The sequence below is a fragment of the Bicyclus anynana genome, chromosome 5, assembly GCF_947172395.1.
Source record: "Bicyclus anynana chromosome 5, ilBicAnyn1.1, whole genome shotgun sequence".
Classification (NCBI taxonomy): domain Eukaryota; kingdom Metazoa; phylum Arthropoda; class Insecta; order Lepidoptera; family Nymphalidae; genus Bicyclus; species Bicyclus anynana.
The window spans coordinates 9,775,897-9,795,594 of record NC_069087.1 but is presented as its reverse complement, the minus strand read 5'-3'; the positions used below and the strand labels follow the sequence as shown (position 1 = coordinate 9,795,594).

Sequence of the window (19,698 nt, the reverse complement as noted above, 5' to 3'; positions counted from 1 at the left end):
AAATATTAATGTAGATAAGCTAAAATAATAATATAATAATATTTTTATGAATAACGCTACATCCGGACTGATTCGCTCAGGTCACGGTTACACCGAATGGCCCTCTAAGCCGAGGTCCGCGTCTCATAGGAGATGCCCTTAGAAAGCCGTTCCGTCCTCTATCTTTATTTCAGCCTTCGGGTCTCATCAGGCGATGCTTCTGCGCTCGCCCAAACCCTCCGGTGACGCCGTAGTGGTCCCACATGGAGCCATCGGCACTTACTGAACACGAAAAAAAAAACATTACCTTATCTTTTCCTTTTAAAATAGTCCTTCTCCATTGAATAAGTCTTTATTAAACTTACTAAAAAACATACAAAAACACTAAATGTCAACTACGAGTAGCTTAAGTCAAAGACACAGTGAATATGCCTGCTGGTATCCAGGACAGTAAAATAAAAAAAAATGTTTGTTATTGTAGTAATCACAAACGGCTAAAAAGATAGTAATTATGTTTCTTGGTGTAGTGACAGATTACAAACGTTCATTTTTGATATATGATTTAGGTACTTGTACCGAATCGTAAATCTATGGATTTATTTGTCGTCTGTGATCACAAACACTTGATTTGATTTGTTTTTAATGTTTTTAATTTTATTCAAATTCATCCACAGACCCGAAAACAATAATGATAATGATGATTGATGTTTTTGTTTAAAGCTTTGAAGATAATCTCGTGCGATAATCAAGTCAACTTTTAATTTTTATGATACATTATAGCGTTTTATCGTGGGTCATAACTGAAAACAAAGTTATCACCTTCACCGTTCGACCTTCACAAGTTTTCCTTCACTTGGGAAGGTACTTATTGCACACAGACCTTGGTATAAGTTAACGATGTCTGTGATTAAAGTCATTAATGAAAACTCGCTCAACTGGTATCTCAAGTACATTGGTTTTCCGCTGGCTGTTGGGCTCACCATGTTTCGTATCTGCTCACAATCAACAAATCGCAGACGAAGAGCTGCTTTAGAAGGAAAGGTGAGGAAAATATATGAATTTATTGTTTTAAATATAAGTCCCAAGAATAAGTTCATTGATCCCTTTAATAAATAAACCATTGGGTCAATATAAATCTTTGAAGGTACTTTTTCGACTGTCTCATCAGATTTGAATTCTTCCCTTTATTCAAATTTAAAAAAAAAATGTATTGTGTTGGAGCAAGGTCCGCCGACCTTTCAAGCTGTTTCACCTTCTCAATTGCTTTAAGTGGATTAAAACAATTTTTTCACTAACACCGCAGCCTGCAGCTAGCTCAGACGTGGTTTGTGATGGATCCCTTTCCACAATGATCTTTCAAATCTTCATTATCAACTTTGGTCACTGGCCGTCCACCAGGCTTGTATTGATCAAAATTTCCAGAACAAAAATTTTGAATTAAAAACACACTGTGCTTTCTATTACAACACAGCCACCATATACATCATTAATCCTTAGAGTCATTTCTGCAGTACTGGTGCCAAGATGGAACTTGTTACTCATAAATAATGCTATATTCCAAGTTTTCCATTTTGTAAACTGAGTGACACAAAGAAAAAAGCCATAAGAGAAAAAACAAATTAATTAGTGTTTCTGAAATACAAAAGCCTAAGTAAATAATAGCATAATAGTATAAATGTATAAATTTCAAATTGGAATTCCTAACCACAGAGGCTAGTAAAACAAAATGCTACTCATTTCGTATGTAAACACTTCATATTAATACTCTTAAGTCTCTCATTTTAACTGTTTTAATGTTATTTATTTAATGATCTAATCATTAAAATATTGCTTAATTTTTTCATGAATTTTAATACTCATTGCAGAACTTGATTATACCAGTAAAAAAATCAACTGAGTGATTTTACAATGCGATGATTATAAATATGTTTATTCATTGTTAGCAACACAGTAATATAAATTATTTTAAATTCTACTTGTTTGATGAAACAAATTAATAAGTAAATATGTTTTACAGGTGGTTGTTATTACTGGTGCCAGTTCAGGTATTGGAGAGGCTTTAGCTCATATTTTCTATGAATATGGTTGCAAAGTTATTCTAGCTTCGAGAAGAAAAACTGAGCTGGAAAGAGTTAAAGAAGATCTACTGTCAAAGAAACTTGTAAGTACATTTCAGATTATTTTAAAACCCTGCATAAGCAAAGTGCAATTCTCAGGATATTATTATTTTGTGTTAGTCAACTTGTACAAATTAAATAACTAAAAAGTGGTTAGCAAGGCTTTGTTAATTTTAAGCACAGGAGGCCCATAACCTTATATTTTGTAAATGTGACCAAACAATATATCTTGTGTTGGGATGAAAGAGATTGGGATGGGACTACTATGCCGCCGTTGGTTAAAACTTTATATAGAATATCTTTGGGCGCATGTTAGCATCACAGAAGGAAGATGCTTTACCCACAAAGATGTGTTACATACATATTTATAAATTTGGAATATTTTCTGCTTTCAGTCTTCAAAAACAGAAGAACCAATTGTGTTGGAATTGGATTTGGCAGATTTACGCCAGTGTGAGCCATTTGTAAAAAATATATATGATGCTTGTGGTCATATTGACATACTAATTAACAATGGGGGAGTGTCTCACCGAGGTTCAATCCTTTACACTACATTGGAAGTGGATAAAAAAATTATGTATACAAACTATTTTGGTTCAGTAGGATTGACTAAAGGTAATGTTTAAAAGCTATTTTTTTTAGTTTGGGCTTAGCTTCAGACTGGGTACTGTTAGAATAGAATCAGGAACTAATTAATCAGTTTAAATAATTGAATTATAAGTTCTAATTCAAAATTCAATAATTCTAATAATTGTTTATTTTTGTCATGAAGTTGGCAACACTGTTATCTATTTTGGCACTGTATTTGAGCACTCATGAGCAGTAACAATGTTGTTATTGCTGTTATGCACAACAGTGAATTTCATGTAGAGTGCGCGCAAGATAAGTCTGGCGGCGCAATTATGTTGCCAGCATTATTGATCTCTTTCACCCACCAAGAGATAGATAGAGATAGACGACAAGATGGCGGCATTTTTGATTAGTTCCGATTTTGGTCACGCGCAAATTTGTCGTGCGCGCAGTCTGTTAAATTAATTATTATAATACCATTTAACAGTCCTCAATCATAAAAGTATAGTTTTTTTATATAAAATATATTCTTAGGTATTAAAAAGTTTTAGTGTGAAGTAATGAATCATCAAGCAAATAATGTGCGGAAACCTTGGTGGGCGAGTCCTAGTTTCACTGCAGTCCGATTTTTTATTACTAATTAATAATCATTTATTTATATAAATATATTATACTAGCGGGCGCCCGCGACTTCGTCCGCGTAAATTTCGATGTCAACTTTACTACTACCCCTACCCTACCCTACCCCTACCCTACCACTATCCCTACCCTACCCTACCCAACCCCTACATCTACCCTACCCCTACCCTACTCTACCCTACCCCTACCCCCATCCTACCCCTACCCTCCCCGTACCCTATCCCTTTCCTACCCCTATCCCACCCGTACCCCTATCTCACGCCTATCCTACCCCTACCCTACCACTTCCCTATCCTACCCGTACCACTACCTTACCACTATCCTAAACCCGGCCCTAAGCCTACTCTACCCCTACACTACCCCTACGCTTCCCTACCCGTATCCTACCCTACCCTGTAACTTCTCTATCTTACTCCTACCATTAGCAAAATCAGTTCAGTCCTTCGAGAGTGGTGGTATGACCAAGAGAAATAGAGACTTCTATGCTAATAATATAAAGAGGTAAAGTTCGTGTGGTTGTAGGAGGTAATCTCTGGATCTACTGGACCGATTTGGAAAATTGTTTTACCAATAGAAAGCTACGTTATTTGCGAGTGTCATAGGCTATGTTTGATCCCCATATTCACACGGGAACGGGAACTACGTAAATGGAAGCGCGGGGCGTCATATAGCGGAATTTCTGCGTCCTTTAGAAATTTTGTATTATCTCCGAAACTATTTAAGTAATTAACATACTGTAAAGGGCAAATCTTATCTCCATAATATCCTTGTGATTATTTAATAATTTATTTTAATATGGATTAAAGTTTAGTTGTATAAATAATGACGTAAACCTAAGTATATAAAATTCATAATTTTTAAAACACAAAAGATACTATATCTGCTAATATATAGAAGATAGATATATGGTGCCGCGGACTTTTTTGTAGAAATTTTAAAGATATATAAAGTCTCCATACATTAATTTAAATTTTACACAATAGTTAAGGCAGCGCATGCGAATAAATCTGTTTAAGAGGATTTTCAGTCCGACCTGTATGAAAAAAACTGTGATAACTCGGCTAATATATATGATACCTATATAAAATATAGCCTATAGCACTCCCCGATAATGTAGCATTCTACTGGTGAAAGAATTTTTAAAATCGGACCAGTAGTTCCGAAGATTACCCCATTTAAAAAATGTGACAAACTTACAAACTTTACCTCTTTATAATATTAGTATAGATTATGTAATGATTATCAGAAGCCCAAAATTTGTGTATACAAGTAGTTATGGATTAATAAAACCAACTTTGTTTTGTTTCAGCTGTGTTACCTAAAATGGCTGATAGAAAAAGTGGACATGTAGTGTTTATTAGTTCAGTACAAGGACTCATAGCACTACCAGATCGTTCTGCATATGCTGCTTCTAAATTTGCGCTCCAGGCTTTTGCTGATTCTCTGCGGTCTGAAATGCACCAACACAATATTGATGTGTCTGTAGTCAGCCCAGGATATGTAAAAACATCAGTTTCGTTAAATGCACTTACTGCCAGTGGAGAGAATCATGGAGGCAAGAATATTAAATTAATTTGTTTTAATATGTAGTTTATTTTTGTAACTATACTAAAGCCATACTCGAGTAGTACTGCTTACTAACAAACAAATTAGAAATGAGGGTAAAAAACGGATGCCATTTCATAACTTTTTCACTTAAAATTATGTATTGTTTTTTATACAATATAATTCAAAATGTATTAACTATATCTATTTGTTTTAAGCATAATAATCAAATTTATTTTCATTAATTTAAGAACAAGTTGATTATAATTAGGTGAAAATAAGTGTGAAATGACTAGCGATTTATACCCTCATTTTTAATTTATTTGTTGATAAACAGTATTCCTCGAGTATGGCTTTAGTATAGTTTCATGTAAGAGAACTTCCATCTCAATGTCATCACTCATCATCATAGTGGGTTTGATCTTTGACATTGTATTTATATCTATACTTATAATAATACTAAACTGGTCGAATTCTATACATTTATTCGCAATTTGAGATTTTACTTAAACCATTTATATTTCGTATTATTTTTATGATTTATGAACACATTTTTAAATTATAACTCTAAAAATGAAGGACTTTCCATACAAACTTTCAACCTATTTCACCCCCATCTCATTATATTTTCGCAATAAAAAGTATCCTATAACCTTCTCCGTATTATCGTCTTAAACGGTGCCAAGTTTCATTTGAATTCATTCAGTAGTTTCAGCGTGTTGCCCGAATAACAAAAAAACACAGACAAACAGACAGACAAAAAATCGAAAAAAAATATGTTTAGCTTCAGTATCGATTATATAATACCCCCAACAAAAATTTTTAAAATATCTTTAATGTACAGAATTTGTATTATAAGTATAGATTCTAGATGGCGCTGTCGTCACTTTTGCCACGCTAACGTTTGTTCTTACAAATGGTATAAGTAATATCTCAAATTGCGAATAAATGTATAGAATTCGACCAGTTTTATTATAAGTATAGAAGATATAGATATAGATTTTGAAAATTATTTTTTTGTTTGAAAGAGTATACTTCCAGATTGGTCCCATTTCATTTTTATGAAAATCAGTTTAGTAACTTTGTGTTAATATCAAAGTAACTGAAATCGTCTTTGAAGTTATATCAGTTTTGATCTTAAAAAGATACTACAGGGCCAGGCCTCCCTCCTCATAGGAGGGGATATGGAGGTTCCATCCACCACACTGCTCCAATGCAGGTTGACAGGTTTAATTAAAGTGACTATGTAAAATCATGATGATAGTTACTAAATTGTGACTGACAGATTAACATGCTCTCTGAGACACAAAGGTACCACCAACTCCCAACTCTGGGCTAAGAATTTTGACTGATGATAAATTCTTAGAAGAGAAATCCTCATTACCTCTTAGCCCAACCCAGTAATTTGTGGTACAAATTCACATAGGCAAATTGGACCAATGAGGCAGCAATAATCTCATTGATTTAGGCTAGCAAATTAATTTTAACCTGACTTACACTGAAACTATGTAATATGTATTTTACTTAGCTGATGTTTTCAATAAAATTAATAAATAATTAATATTTTTCAGTGATGGATAAAAGTACGGCAGCTGGTTTCACTTCAGAGTATGTGGCAATAAAGATTTTGGATATGGTTGTGAACAAAGATAAGGAACTAGTTGTCAGTCAATTTTTGCCTAACTTAGCTATCTTCATTCGACACTCATTTCCTTCTTTATATTTCTGGATAATGGCCCGGCGGGCTAACAAAACAAATTTCACATAATTATAAAAAAACAGGAATGTTTTTATTTACTTTTTTTTTCAAACATGGCCATACTTTGCTTATTTTGTTTTAAGAGTTATTGTATAAACAAAAAAATATTAAATATGTGTATAATAAGTAAGTACACTCATAATTATTTAAGTGATTTAATATAATTATTAATAATGAATGATTACATTATGTATGAAATAAAACGATTTTTAATAAATTTAACTTTTATTACATTGCAACAGTGGTAATTCACTCATTATATTTTCACTGCTATCATGTTTATAACAGAATATCCAACAACCTGCTGTCCTATCTAAAAAGCATCCTTATATTTAAAAGAAAAGTTTTTGTACAGAATTATACTATTATAATTTTTATAACATTTATTAAATTATAACAAATTTACAATGTAACCTACAAAAATTATTATTATACAGAAAGAGCACTTGCAAGCTTTATATGTACTCCTTTCATAAAAATATATTATTCATTTTTGCCTAATGCAAACATCAAACATAATATGCTGCATAAATCTCTATTTCATTATTTAAAAATATTATAAATTCTCCATATGCATATGGCAGCTGCAGCTAATGATACAGTGTTATGTAAAACAATCTGTCGTCTATTATCTGTGTGTACTAGAACAACGGGTGACGCTGATGTCAAATCACTTAAAATTGGCAGCTTGGATAAGTGCCGTAAATCTTTTTCTTCTTGATACTTGCAACAAGGGTCCCATTGCCATGAGAGTGTATAGCAACCAGCACATAACACTGATACAATTCCAAAAGGTGTACATGCCAAAGAACTCCACGCCAAACCTGTAACAGTTATTGTAATATTTATTTTTATAGGTAAAATATTTAATGAAATATTTTGCAAATAAGAAATTAAGGTATTTCAATTAAATTTAGTTGTTTGTCATATAACAATATTTTCTTTGTCATTGTGTGAACAGAAAATCAACATTGATCATGTGAAGAGCAAACATATAAATCATTTTAGCAATGCATTTGAATACAAGCATTATGATCGTGAAGTTGTGTGCATTTAATAAACATTTATTTCATGATGATCTGAAGCTTTCAATATATGTGAGCATGAAGCAAACTCACCTGAAGCGATACTACATAATCCACTATACACAGAGACTTTATGTAAGAGGTTTCCTACATATATCCATCTAGCTGTTTCTTCACCGAGCGGTTCAGGTTCTATGACTATAACACTTACACCGGCCTCAAGTGCTCTTTCCAGTTCCATTTCAAATTTAATATGAGCATTTTCGCTGTCGTAAACTTCTCTAACTATTACTACTTGGGAGGGTTTAAGATCACTGGAAAATGAATTTAAACGTCATGATTAATATGGCATTGCAAAGCATAAGATTATGTGAAATGCTATGATATTGGTTTTACTAATTACTTGGACACTTTACTGTAAATTAGCTTATTATAATCGAAATAAAACTAAAACTTTCGTTTATTTACAAACCTGTCACTTTCATCACCCGCCATCTTAGTTATAGACAAATGTCATGATTATAGAGTAAAAGTAACAGACAAAAGTAATCAAGTATCTTGAACAACATAGATAATACATTACACATACAGACTCACATTACACCCATAGACATACACAGTACAATTTTCTCTTGCTGCGCTCCGACCTAACATTATCTATGGACCTAACCTTCATAAAGTCATAAAACGGAAACGGAAACATTATGGAACTCTAGTACCGGAAACCGTAGATCAAAGGGAGATTGTGTAGTTATAGAAGTGATTAGATAGATAATAAGCGTCGAACCTCAGACTAATTTACTATTAGTCAACGTATTCCCTTCAACGCAAATAACGTCAAAAAATAAAGCGCATTCAATCTTCAGTCAAAGCATTCAACGCATTCCTTTTTCAGGACTTCTGGTCTTAATAATATCTGGGCTATAGAGTAGTAGCACAACTTAAACTACTAACTAACTACACACAACACCTTCAAAGACGAAAGAAAATGATCGGCCCGCAACTCAAACTCAGAACCTCATGGTATCAGGGGTTAACCAGTCACCGAGGCAACTTAACTGCCTACATGATGTAGGCACAGCTCGTGCAGATCAACTTGACACCTGACTCGAATGATTTTTATACTGTGTTTGTATCGATGTGTTTGGTAGCCAGGTGTCAAGTTAATGTGCACGGGATTTATCATACCAGTGATCTTAAAAAAAAGTATTTTAAGTACAAGTCACTCAGCAGGCGATGGAGCGAGCTATGCTTGGAGTTTCTCTGCGTGATAGAACCAGAAATGAGGAGATCCGCAGAAGAACTAAAGTCACTGATATAACTCAGAGAGTCGCGAAGCTGAAGTGGCAATGGGCAGGCCACATAGTTCAAAGAGCCGATGGATGTTGGGGTCCCAATGTGCTGGAATGGCGACCCCGCACCGGAAAGCGTAGTGTTGGTGGACACCCCACTAGGTGGGCCGAAGACATCAAGCGGGTTGCAGGGAGCCGCTGTATGCTCGCGGCTCGATACCGTTTTGTTTGGAGGTTCTGCAAGACGCCTATGTACAGCAGTGGACGTCCATCGGCTGTTAATGATGATGACGAGAATATATGTGTTAAGCCTGCCTTAGAATATATACTAATATTATAGAGAGGTAAAGATTGTCGTATTGTAGGCTGTGATATCTGAATGTACAGAACCAATTTTGAAAATTCTATTACTAATGGTAAAAGAAAAGTAATAGAAAGCCACGTTATTTGCCCGTATTAGCTCTGTTTTATTCCCGTATTCTCATAGGAACGGGCACTACACGGTTGAAACTGCTGGGCATCGACTAGTAGGTAGGTAGAGTACTAGTCGATGCCCACTATTAACACACGTTGAATAACGTACCTATTCATCGAAAAAATTATAAAACACCTAATAATTTTGGTGATGTAGACATTTTCTTCCACATACAGTTCGCCCACTAATGCCATTCTAAAATCCGTTTGCCGGATTAGGTAAAGGTGAATGTTGCAAACAATTTCGAACGGAGATTAAATGTAAATGCAGTAAGTGAACCAGAACTTATTGATACCTTACAGTCCCAGTAATAGGGCTCATGTTGCTTTAATACTGGAAGCCTTTTACGTTTCTTTTATTTCGGACCTTGTGTGTTTAGTGAGAAACTTATAAGGTGCGAGTGGGTGCAAGGCTGACCTTATAGGCGCCCACCAGCTCTGCTAACATTAATATGATTTCCCGACTACCCACTCTCGACTGACATTAGCGCCATAAGTGTTTCAAGAATGATTAAAAAGTGTGTAGGAAAAAATACAAAGCTGTAACGTATTAGGATATCACCGAAGCCACATTTGGCCGAAAATGATTTCATTATAGGTACATTTAAAGTGTATAGACATCTACGTTGGTCTAGTCATCTAGTGGATAGGTTGTTGGATCCTGTGGTCCCAGGTTCTTGTGAAACATTCTCGAGTCATTAAATCATAGGTGCCTTCTCCTGTAAGATTTGCCTTGATGGCTGTTTAATCAAACGTATATCCAGTGGGCCTAACACGAGAACCTGATAAGCGCTTGGACGCCGTTGGATCAGCTTCCACCTCCACACAGAAAGTAAAACTATAAGAAATTCTAATAATGTATGTTAACAATAGGGACGATGACAGTTTTTAAAATTGTATATAAATTAAGAGAATGCTAATAGTAAAGCAATATAGTAGAAGTAACATTGCATCTGCGATTGTTACTTACGGGTAAGGGTCAATTTTGCGGCGGTGCTACGGATCGCTCAAAAACCCCCCATGCAAAATGGCACGAAAAAAGACGTCATCGATAGAAGTGATCGTTAGATTTGTATGGGCTTTCATACAAATATACATTTATTTGTAATTTGTTCGTTTAATGTAAACTAAAAATGTATGAATTTTCATTTAATTACGTTAAAAGATTTTGAATTGAATTTATGTAATAATTAGTTAATATTGACCATAATCATTCGAATATCTCTTAAAATCAATACACAAATTTAAACCTAAGAAACTTAATGGTTACTCTTGTAACCATTAAGTTTCTTGCCGGCTCTTCTCAGCAGACCATGCCTTCAGAGCCTGTGGTACTCTTTATAAATGAAGGCATGGTCTGCACATATATTTCCTGAAGACAAATCGACCAAGTTCGTTGGGACAAAGGAGAGACCAATATGTCCGGTTCAACTACAATAATATCAATTGTCTTGTCTTCACGATATATGTCGTGGCGCGCATGTTCGGCCTGTTACTATCGCGTTAACGTAAACGCGGTTTTATATGGAATTGGAACAGTTGTGTAGTAGTGCCACTAGATAGCGCTATTTCAATTCCTTAGAAATTCGCGATACGTTAACGTGATCGTCACAGTATCAAACTGCCACTAGGCCCTCTGAGCGATAAACTTCGGACTAGTGGCCATCTAATAGAATAGAACGAGAGCCTGTAATAGACAGACCTTCGGAATTCTAGAAACTAAAAATTTGTCAATTCCCACCACAGATACAATGCAGCTCAGTTTTAGTGAGCAGATATTCCAGGCCAGTAATACTACTTTGTTTCAGGAAGTACCTAACGTATTCTACGAGTACGTTAGGTACTTCCTGAAACAAAGCCAAACCTATGCGCAATTTTTGAAAGGAATGCATTTACCAGCGATAAAAGAAAAAAGGTATTGTAAAAGGTAGGTGTGAAATTACTAGACGTTTATCTAGAAAACTAGGTTTTAGTTTCCACATGTAAGTGGATTTGGAGCACATACAAAACGTTACCTTACCTACCTTTCGAATTCCATGTGTGTGAAGTCACAGGATTATTTACAGAAACAAAGAAAATTGTCTTTTTCTCCGTTTTATGTAAAGTGTTTCAAAGGTTAAATTCTAATCGTCCTAATTTAAAAAAGTGTAAGTGTCTTCCTAAAACAAGTCAATAAATACTCGGGCTATTTTAATATTGCTCTAATTTTAACACCTGCCAAATAATGTTTAAACAGCTGTAAAGAAAAAAATGTAGGAACTCAATACCTACTTACCGAGTAGGTATGAAAGTAGACCGTGCAGTTACTCTGTGTGTTTATTTGTTACGTTATCACGCATAAACAGCTGAACCACAAGCAAAAGCATTTTATACAATACAGACGCCGTGCGGTTTCACTCGCGTGGTTCCCGTTCCCGTAAGAATACGAGGATAAATATAACCACTTGGGGATAGTGTAGCTTCCTAACAGTGTAAGAATTTTTCAAATCAGTTTAATAGTTTCAGTGCTTATCCGATATTATTAATCAAATCTTTTTATTATTAGCTGACGCCCTGGTGTGAATACGGGGATAAAATATAGTCATATATATATATACCAAATAACATGGTTTTCTATGTATAAAAGATTTTTCCAAATCGGTTTAAGATCCAGAGATTACCCCTAACACCTCACAAACGCATGAATTCACAGACTCGACGACGACCTCCGTGGCGCAGTGGTATGTGCAGTTGATTTTACAAGACGGAGGTCCTGGGTCCGATCCCCGGCTGGGCCAATTGAGGTTTTCTTAATTGGTCCAGATTTGGCTGGTGGGTGGCTTCGGCCGTGGTTACCACCCTACCCGCAAAGACATACCGCCAAGTGATTTAGCGTTCCGGTACGATGTCGTGTAGAAACCGCAAGGGGTGTGGATTTTCATCCTCCTCCTTACAAGTTAGCCGGCTTCCATCTTAGATTGCATTATCAGGTGAAATTGTAGTCAAGGGCTAACTTGTAAAGAATAAAAAAAAAAACGTTACCTCATTTTATAGATGTGACGCGCGAGTGCATGATATGGATATGGATATGAATCTGTAATGAAATTCTATCAATGTTTTTCAGTTACCACTTACCAATAATAATACTGATCAGGAAAATACCTACGTGGTTTGGTATCCATGTATATATTATTTCTTTTCAATATAAGGTATTTATTAGTATATTTTGATATGTATTTTATTCAATATTGTAGGTATTTGTGTAATATTGTTTATGTATTAGGATGTAAATTATTTGTATGTATGTGTATTACTAATACTATGGTTATTTTTGTTTTACGCCACCTGCTGATGTCCTTAAGTTTTCCTAAACCGAAGGTTGCCTGGAAGAAATCGCTACTTAGCGATAAGGCCGCCTTTTGTATGCTGATCTCTTCCTAATTTGTTTTTTATTTTACTTGTTTTTGTCTTTGTGGTGTGCAAATAAAGTATATTTATCTTATTTATCTTAATCCGCGACCGTGCTAGCCAATTGTGTAAAACTAGGCTAGTTACCGGTCTACACATTTTGCACATATTTCGCATTAGTATTCAACTTGCTGAGGTACTTCCAGCAAGGCTCAAAATGGCTAGAACCCTGAGCCGTAAAGCCATTAAAAATATTACAAAGAAATGTTTATCGTATATATATTTATAAATAAACAGGGAGTCAATTGAACGTTTTCTCAATTTAAATTTTTCGAACGACGCTAGTTTAGCAGTTAAATGATTCCAATTGTGGACGATACGATGTAGCGGCCGCGGGTATTGAACTCGGGCATTTGCGCGCCGCGCGCCAGGATACTCGCCGCAGCCCGCCCGCGCCGCTCTTTAAAGGGACCAGTTTTCCAGGACATTCAGGAATTTCCTTTCAATAATTGGGATATTTTTTTATCTTAGTCCGCCGGCATGTGGTGGGTCTAAGTCCATGTAGAGGGAGTTTTAGCCTGAAGTGGGCCGTTAAGAACAAGCAAATCAAATAAGTAAAATGTTTATTGTAGTTATTATACGAAGATTTGAAATACCAGTATATTTCAAATCTTCGTATAATAACTTGTCCAGCAAGTAAAAAATTAAATTTATAGGAACTAACATAATATAGAAGCTGGATAATAATAATTGGTATCTTTAATTTAGGGCAATATTTCTGCCGCTTACATAAAAAGCTTTTAGGTTTACGTCGAAGTCTCTGTTTAGACTTAACTTGACTTAAACACAGACTGCTGTATGTGTGTGTAGGTATACATATGTTACTCCCATGAAATACGAATCTATGACACTTTATTACCATTTGTTTGTAGGTATATGTTGATTTTTTTTTGTTATTGCTGTACGCATGGAATTAATGTTTGTGGCTGTACGGCATGCTACAGAATGTCATACACATATATTCAGCTGGAAACATAGCCCTCCTTGGGTTGAGTAAAAAAGTACAAATCAATTGTCCAATAAACATGCTTTGCTGTGTGGCAGCCCTAGTCCTCACCTCCCCGTCGCGCATCGCACTCACGACCACGGTCCACGAAGTTCTACCAACGCGGCCCTTCAAATCTTATATCAACAAAATAACAATGTTTGTTTATGACCTAAAGTAAAATAGCACAATGGATAGCCTGTGAATGCCCGTGCTTCTATTCTTGCCTCGTATGGACTATCGTCCGAGATAATGCAACGCTGTATTGTTTTAGTAAACTCACGGCCGGAGCGTCTTTACTCACAGCCAATGGAGGTAACCTCGCATTGCGATCAACTTTTTAGATTTAAATGTGTTTAAGCAGCGTAAGATCGTTATGCTATTAAAAAACTAGATTTTTTTTAAATGTCAGCGTTCTTGTATGAAGTAACCATTTTTAACGTTTAAGAAACATGTACTAAATAATAATAAGCATTTTTAGTACGTACTAAAGTTTTTTCTGGCTGAGCTCGTCTAGGGGCCGACATGGTTGTTTCTGACGCCAAGTAGCATTGCTGTATTCCAGTCTGCATGATTGTTGGTGTAATAATAGGTACCACCCGCTTAAGCGAAGCTTAAGTACTTTATGTTCTGTAGGCACCACCAAACCTATTTAGGTTTTTGGAGAGCACTTTGCGGTCCTTTCATGACCTACGAATCGTTGTTGTGTTTATAGTTAATGCGTGGGCCTGCTGCACATTATTACTATAAACAAATTGTCGTAATTTATAACGAGAACAATTTGCTAAAAGTATTGGTTTATATATTTTTACTTACTTATATAGGACAAGAATAATCAAACCTGATGCATTCCATAAAATATGTTTGACGCTATCGATCAGTAAATTCCTTTGTTCAACATTAGAAATCTTGTCTATTACAGTAATTACATGCAACACGATACAGGTTATAGCCCTTTGGAATAATAACTTGTTACTTATTACGTAGAGCTTAATAGCTCTGCGTTACTAACCACTGCAACGAGAAAGATGAGTAAATTATAGCAAAATAAAATGTGTTTAGGTACTATCGTGGAATCTTACGCCTAAGGTATCTGTCTAATAGCAACAATGGAGTATCTTATGTATAATATTAATAATATTTTCATTTTTTTTATTCTCAATTACTCTAAAACGACTAGACGAATCAGTGTTGTATGTATTTGAAACACAGTTCGAAGAGTCGTCGGGGTTCTAAGGTGCTGGAATGACGATCTATTACTGGAAAGCACAGTCGACCAGACCCTCCCACTAGGTGGACCGACGACATTAAGCAGAAAACAGGGTGCCACCGGATGCATGTTCATGTCCGTGGTGTTCGGAATCCTTACATGACGTCTAGGACCAGCAGTGGACGTCCACAATCTGAAAATGATGATGAGGCTTTAGTTATGGCTATTTACTGCCTTTTATGTAAATAAATACCACCAAACCAATTAAACGTTCAGCAGGGTTATTATTTACCACTCAAACAATCAGTCATAGGTACATCGTTTTTCATCGTGTTTTTGTTTTTGCGATCATCTGGCACAGTTATTTCAACGAAATGTTTTTGAGTACGCCATTTGACATCAAGTGGCAGTGATTTTTCGTTTTGCGATCATCTAACATGACTATTAACGAAATAGCGTAAATAATGGGTTTTCGTTTTAATAACGTTACCTACTCGTACTATTTACAACTACTACTATGCCACTACGTATAATGACGATATGATTGAAATTTCATTAAAATCATAATGTTACTTGTAGAAGATCGCCAAAACGAAAATACGATGAGATACATAATAGGCCCGCTGGTTCAGATACTATCATACATGTGCTAACTTGTAAATAAATAATTAAGAAAATAAATAAAAAGGGAAACATGGGAGGAAAGTCAAGTTCAACTTCATAGTATAAGTATAAATCATAGCAGGTCTTAGTAATACGTTATATGGACGTAACCGTTAGACAGTCGGTTCCCAAAACGGAAGCAGCCATATCCTGGCAAGTGCCGTGGATGGCAGGCCCGTTTGCATATAATCAATGCTTTAATAGGGCCCTTGTAAAGTGTGTTATTTCTCTCTTGTATTACTTTTTCCTAACTATGTTAAAATATGTAAAATATACTGTATATATAATAATAATAATATTTTATAGTCTATTATATATATATATATATATATATAATAGACTATAAAATATTCACTATTTGAGTCGTATCTAAAAAACATTTTGTTTACATAAAAATATAAATATTTATTGTACACAGCAATAGATACAACAACAATATAAAACTTTTAAAGGTTTAGTAGATCCAGAGATTACCCCAACACCACAAACTCTACCTCTTTATAATACTGATATAGACAAAAAAATCACTTAAGTAGAATACTTGGTTTTCATTTGTGTATCATAACTATTTAAAAGAGAAAGATATACAATAAACAAAGTATTTCATACAACGTGGTCAAGATAAGGTTAAGAAATGCATAACATTATTCTATTATACGAGTAAATTTATCTGTTATGAGGATATTACCTAAGCCATCGCCACGCGTCTACGATTAAACTTTAGTAGTACGTACAATGAGAATGATTATATATTTCTACGAACATTATCACAATATTATTTTAATGTTCCTAGTGTTATTGACCGTGACCGACAGCTCAACACGATATATTTTGCATGGTTCATACGAATACCTACGAGAACTTTTAAAATAAGTATACGTATTTTATGGTGTTTAGCATCATCATCAGGTGCCATTTTCAAACTGAAATTTGGCGATCAGGCGGAGAAAACATTTCCTTGACTTGAAATATTTTTCAGCTGGCTGTAATTACTCTTGCTCCACTCTATAATACAAACTAATCAAGCCCAAACAGAAGGTAACTGATGTAAATCGTTGACGAGTTCCATCATCTGTGTTTCGGCTCCATCATTAAACTAACTCCAGATTTTCATAAAATTGTAGTGGTTTAAAATACCTTATGGAAATACTAACAAACGCACTATATATTTTTATAGAAAATACTGTGGGATATTCATTTTTTATAGATCTACAAATAAATTATATCTACAAATAATTTATACATAAAAGGCAAAGATTGACTGGATATTTGCAATATAAAATTTCAAAATCTACTAAAAATATTTTATCGTAATTAGATGAAAATTCATACAGTTTTAGCTTCCTTACATTAAATGTGACATTTTTTAATATATGAACTATTAACATAAACGCAGAAATAACAAAGTTATTAGTAATTTTAAACGCCCATACAAATCTAACGATCATTAATTGCCTACGACGTCATAAGTTCGTACCATTTTGTATGGGGCGTTTTTCAGGGATCCGCGGCAGCGCCGCAAATCTGACCCTTTAAATACCTGTAGCTCCGAAAGTAATGATCGCAGATACCCTGTTACTTTTACAAAATTGCTTTACTATTAGCGTCCCCTTAATTTATATACAATTTAAAAAACAGTCATCATCCCTATTGCTTTCATTTAAAGATATTTAATATCTAGCTATTTTATCTTTTAATTATGATGATCTACAATGAAAGTTTACAAAGATTTTCTCCTGGGTACAACACGGACGTTTCATAAAATGCTAAATAATATTTTTTATTATGGTATTTTAAAATTGCAATAATTTAATTATCACAATTAGGGCACAATACCCATATGACGTTATCTAATCTAAAACTGAAAATAAATATATTTATTAACGAGCGTAACATATCACGATTCCTAATGCTATCGTAGCTTGTTTAAACTCATGTCAGGTGCTATAGCCGTTGAGTCATGGCATACGCACCCCCCTTGTCCCTCCGGTCTCCACGGTCACTGAACACTATGACCTCTCGTTGAATACCTAATGGAGGAATATCTTACGTAATTCCAACAGCGTCGATCAGAAAAACAAGACAAAGGATGATCTTACAAGTTTCGCAATTAACACTTAAAACGCGATGTTTTAAAACGACCTTTTAGCATATCTTAATCACTTCCTATGAACTATTAAAATTAGATGGTCGGTTAGAGGAATATACCATAGAACACATTTTTTGTCCAATTCCACCGGCTTAATATTATTTATACTATTTAAAAAAAAACAAGACTTATTTCCCTACGTATGTGTCTACTAACTTATGTACATACATACATTTATATTATCAACCCATATTCGGCTCACTGCTGAGCTCGAGTCTCCTCTCAGAATGAGAGAGGTTAGGCCAATAGCCCACCACGCTGGCCCAATGCGGATTGACAGACACACACGCAGAGAATTATGAAAAAAGAATTGGTGGCAGAGGTCATATCCACTAGGCTATCACGGCTCCTTATGTATGTATGTACATAACATTTACATATTTCAAAGTAAGCGTAAGAAATTTATATTATTACAATAGCCGGCAACTGCCGATAGAAAAGGCAGAAGCAAAATAAAGATTTTTGTACTTTAAACATTTAAATTTTTGGTATAGTATATTATATTATAGTTTCATACACCTATTTTTACATGAACAATGTATATATAAGTATACATAATACTACCTTTAGTTTCTATTACAAAACAACTATGAAACTATCTACACTTGTACATTGCGTTCTTCAATAATAATGAACAAAATAATTATAGAAAAAGTAGCGTTATAAAAGACTTCAACGGGATCGTGAAAGCGATATTGAATAGGGATCGACGCTGCTCTGTATTAAAGCCATTAATATTTTCTCACCGTAGCGTCCCATGGAGATTAATACTGTTTTTGTATGTTCTACCTGGAGGGCCCGACTTCTTAATAAGCGGGTAGGTGTTACATTGTAACTTTGATAAAATATGATTCCATTCAGCCTTTTCATTTATTGCATTTAATTCAATGTAGGCCACCTTGAATGCTCCGACAGGTAATTTAAATTATTTTACGTTTAAGACAATACAACAGCAATATAATTTTAGTTTTCATTTAAAATATTTAAATTAAATTTACTTAATTGTATATTTTTTAATTTTCTGCTTGAGATTAGGTATCCTATTTAATATTATAAACGCAAAAGTTTGTATGGATGTTTGTTACTCGTTAACGCTGCAACTACAGAACCAATTTGACTGAAATTTGGAATGAAATAGATTTTACCCTGAATTAACACCTGGGTCGAATTACAAAATACTGAGCATTTCTTTCCTCCTAGAAAGTACGGAATTCGGAATTTTGTGGGGTTAGATCTTGACCTTGGAGAAGCGTTAAGCATTCGGTCCCAGTCATCAATATCTGATCAGTATCAATCCATATTCGGCTCACTGCTGAGCTCGAGTCTCCTCTCAAAATGAGAGGGGTTAGGCCAATAGTCCACCACGGTGGCCCAATGCAGATAGTGAAAGTAAAATATTCAAAAATCCATATCAGGGCAGAGTGGTTCTAAGCTTCTTAACCCCTCTCCTATAAGTAAGAAGGAAGACCTGATCTCTTGTAGATTATTGAATCTGGCTGGTAATTGTGATAACTTAATTTTAAAGTAGTAATTGCAAAACAATTACTTAAATTAAAAGAAGGCTCAACTAGCTAATTAATTGTTATTGCACAATCAAAGCTACTTACACATTTTTATTTACTTTGGTCGAGACTCTTTTCAGTAATCGCGACATCTGCTCAAACAACCGAGCAATGAACTCTTTTTAAACCATATTTGATAAAAACAGGTTTCTAGATGGTATTTTATACAAAAAAGATAGGATTTTGTAATCTTTTATTTTATATTAGTATAAACGATAAATTAAAACTGCGTTCTCATTTGATATTAGGTGACTATGCATATTGACGATGATGGAGATGGTA

General features: G+C 34.7%; 2 protein-coding genes across 3 annotated transcripts; one reads left to right on the top strand and one right to left on the bottom strand.

The window, feature by feature from the left end:
- Nucleotides 1-585: 585 nt before the first annotated feature.
- On the top strand, nucleotides 586-6,826 carry LOC112052624 (dehydrogenase/reductase SDR family protein 7-like). The gene is made up of 5 exons (XM_024091778.2): nucleotides 586-1,020; nucleotides 1,997-2,140; nucleotides 2,492-2,711; nucleotides 4,615-4,860; nucleotides 6,422-6,826. The coding sequence occupies exons 1-5, from the start codon at nucleotides 877-879 to the stop codon at nucleotides 6,616-6,618; spliced, it is 951 nt and encodes a 316-aa protein (XP_023947546.1). The 5' UTR covers nucleotides 586-876; the 3' UTR covers nucleotides 6,619-6,826.
- On the bottom strand, nucleotides 6,816-8,203 carry LOC112052630 (transmembrane protein 11-A, mitochondrial). Of its 2 annotated transcripts, none has more exons than XM_024091790.2 (3): nucleotides 8,107-8,203; nucleotides 7,728-7,948; nucleotides 6,816-7,433 (listed from the first exon to the last, which is right to left on the bottom strand). In XM_024091790.2, the coding sequence occupies exons 1-3, from the start codon at nucleotides 8,127-8,129 to the stop codon at nucleotides 7,153-7,155; spliced, it is 525 nt and encodes a 174-aa protein (XP_023947558.1). In that variant the 5' UTR covers nucleotides 8,130-8,203; the 3' UTR covers nucleotides 6,816-7,152. The 2 variants fall into 2 exon arrangements, with proteins under 2 accessions (XP_023947558.1, XP_023947568.1); XM_024091800.2 differs by having other exon boundaries at nucleotides 8,038-8,124.
- Nucleotides 8,204-19,698: the final 11,495 nt, after the last annotated feature.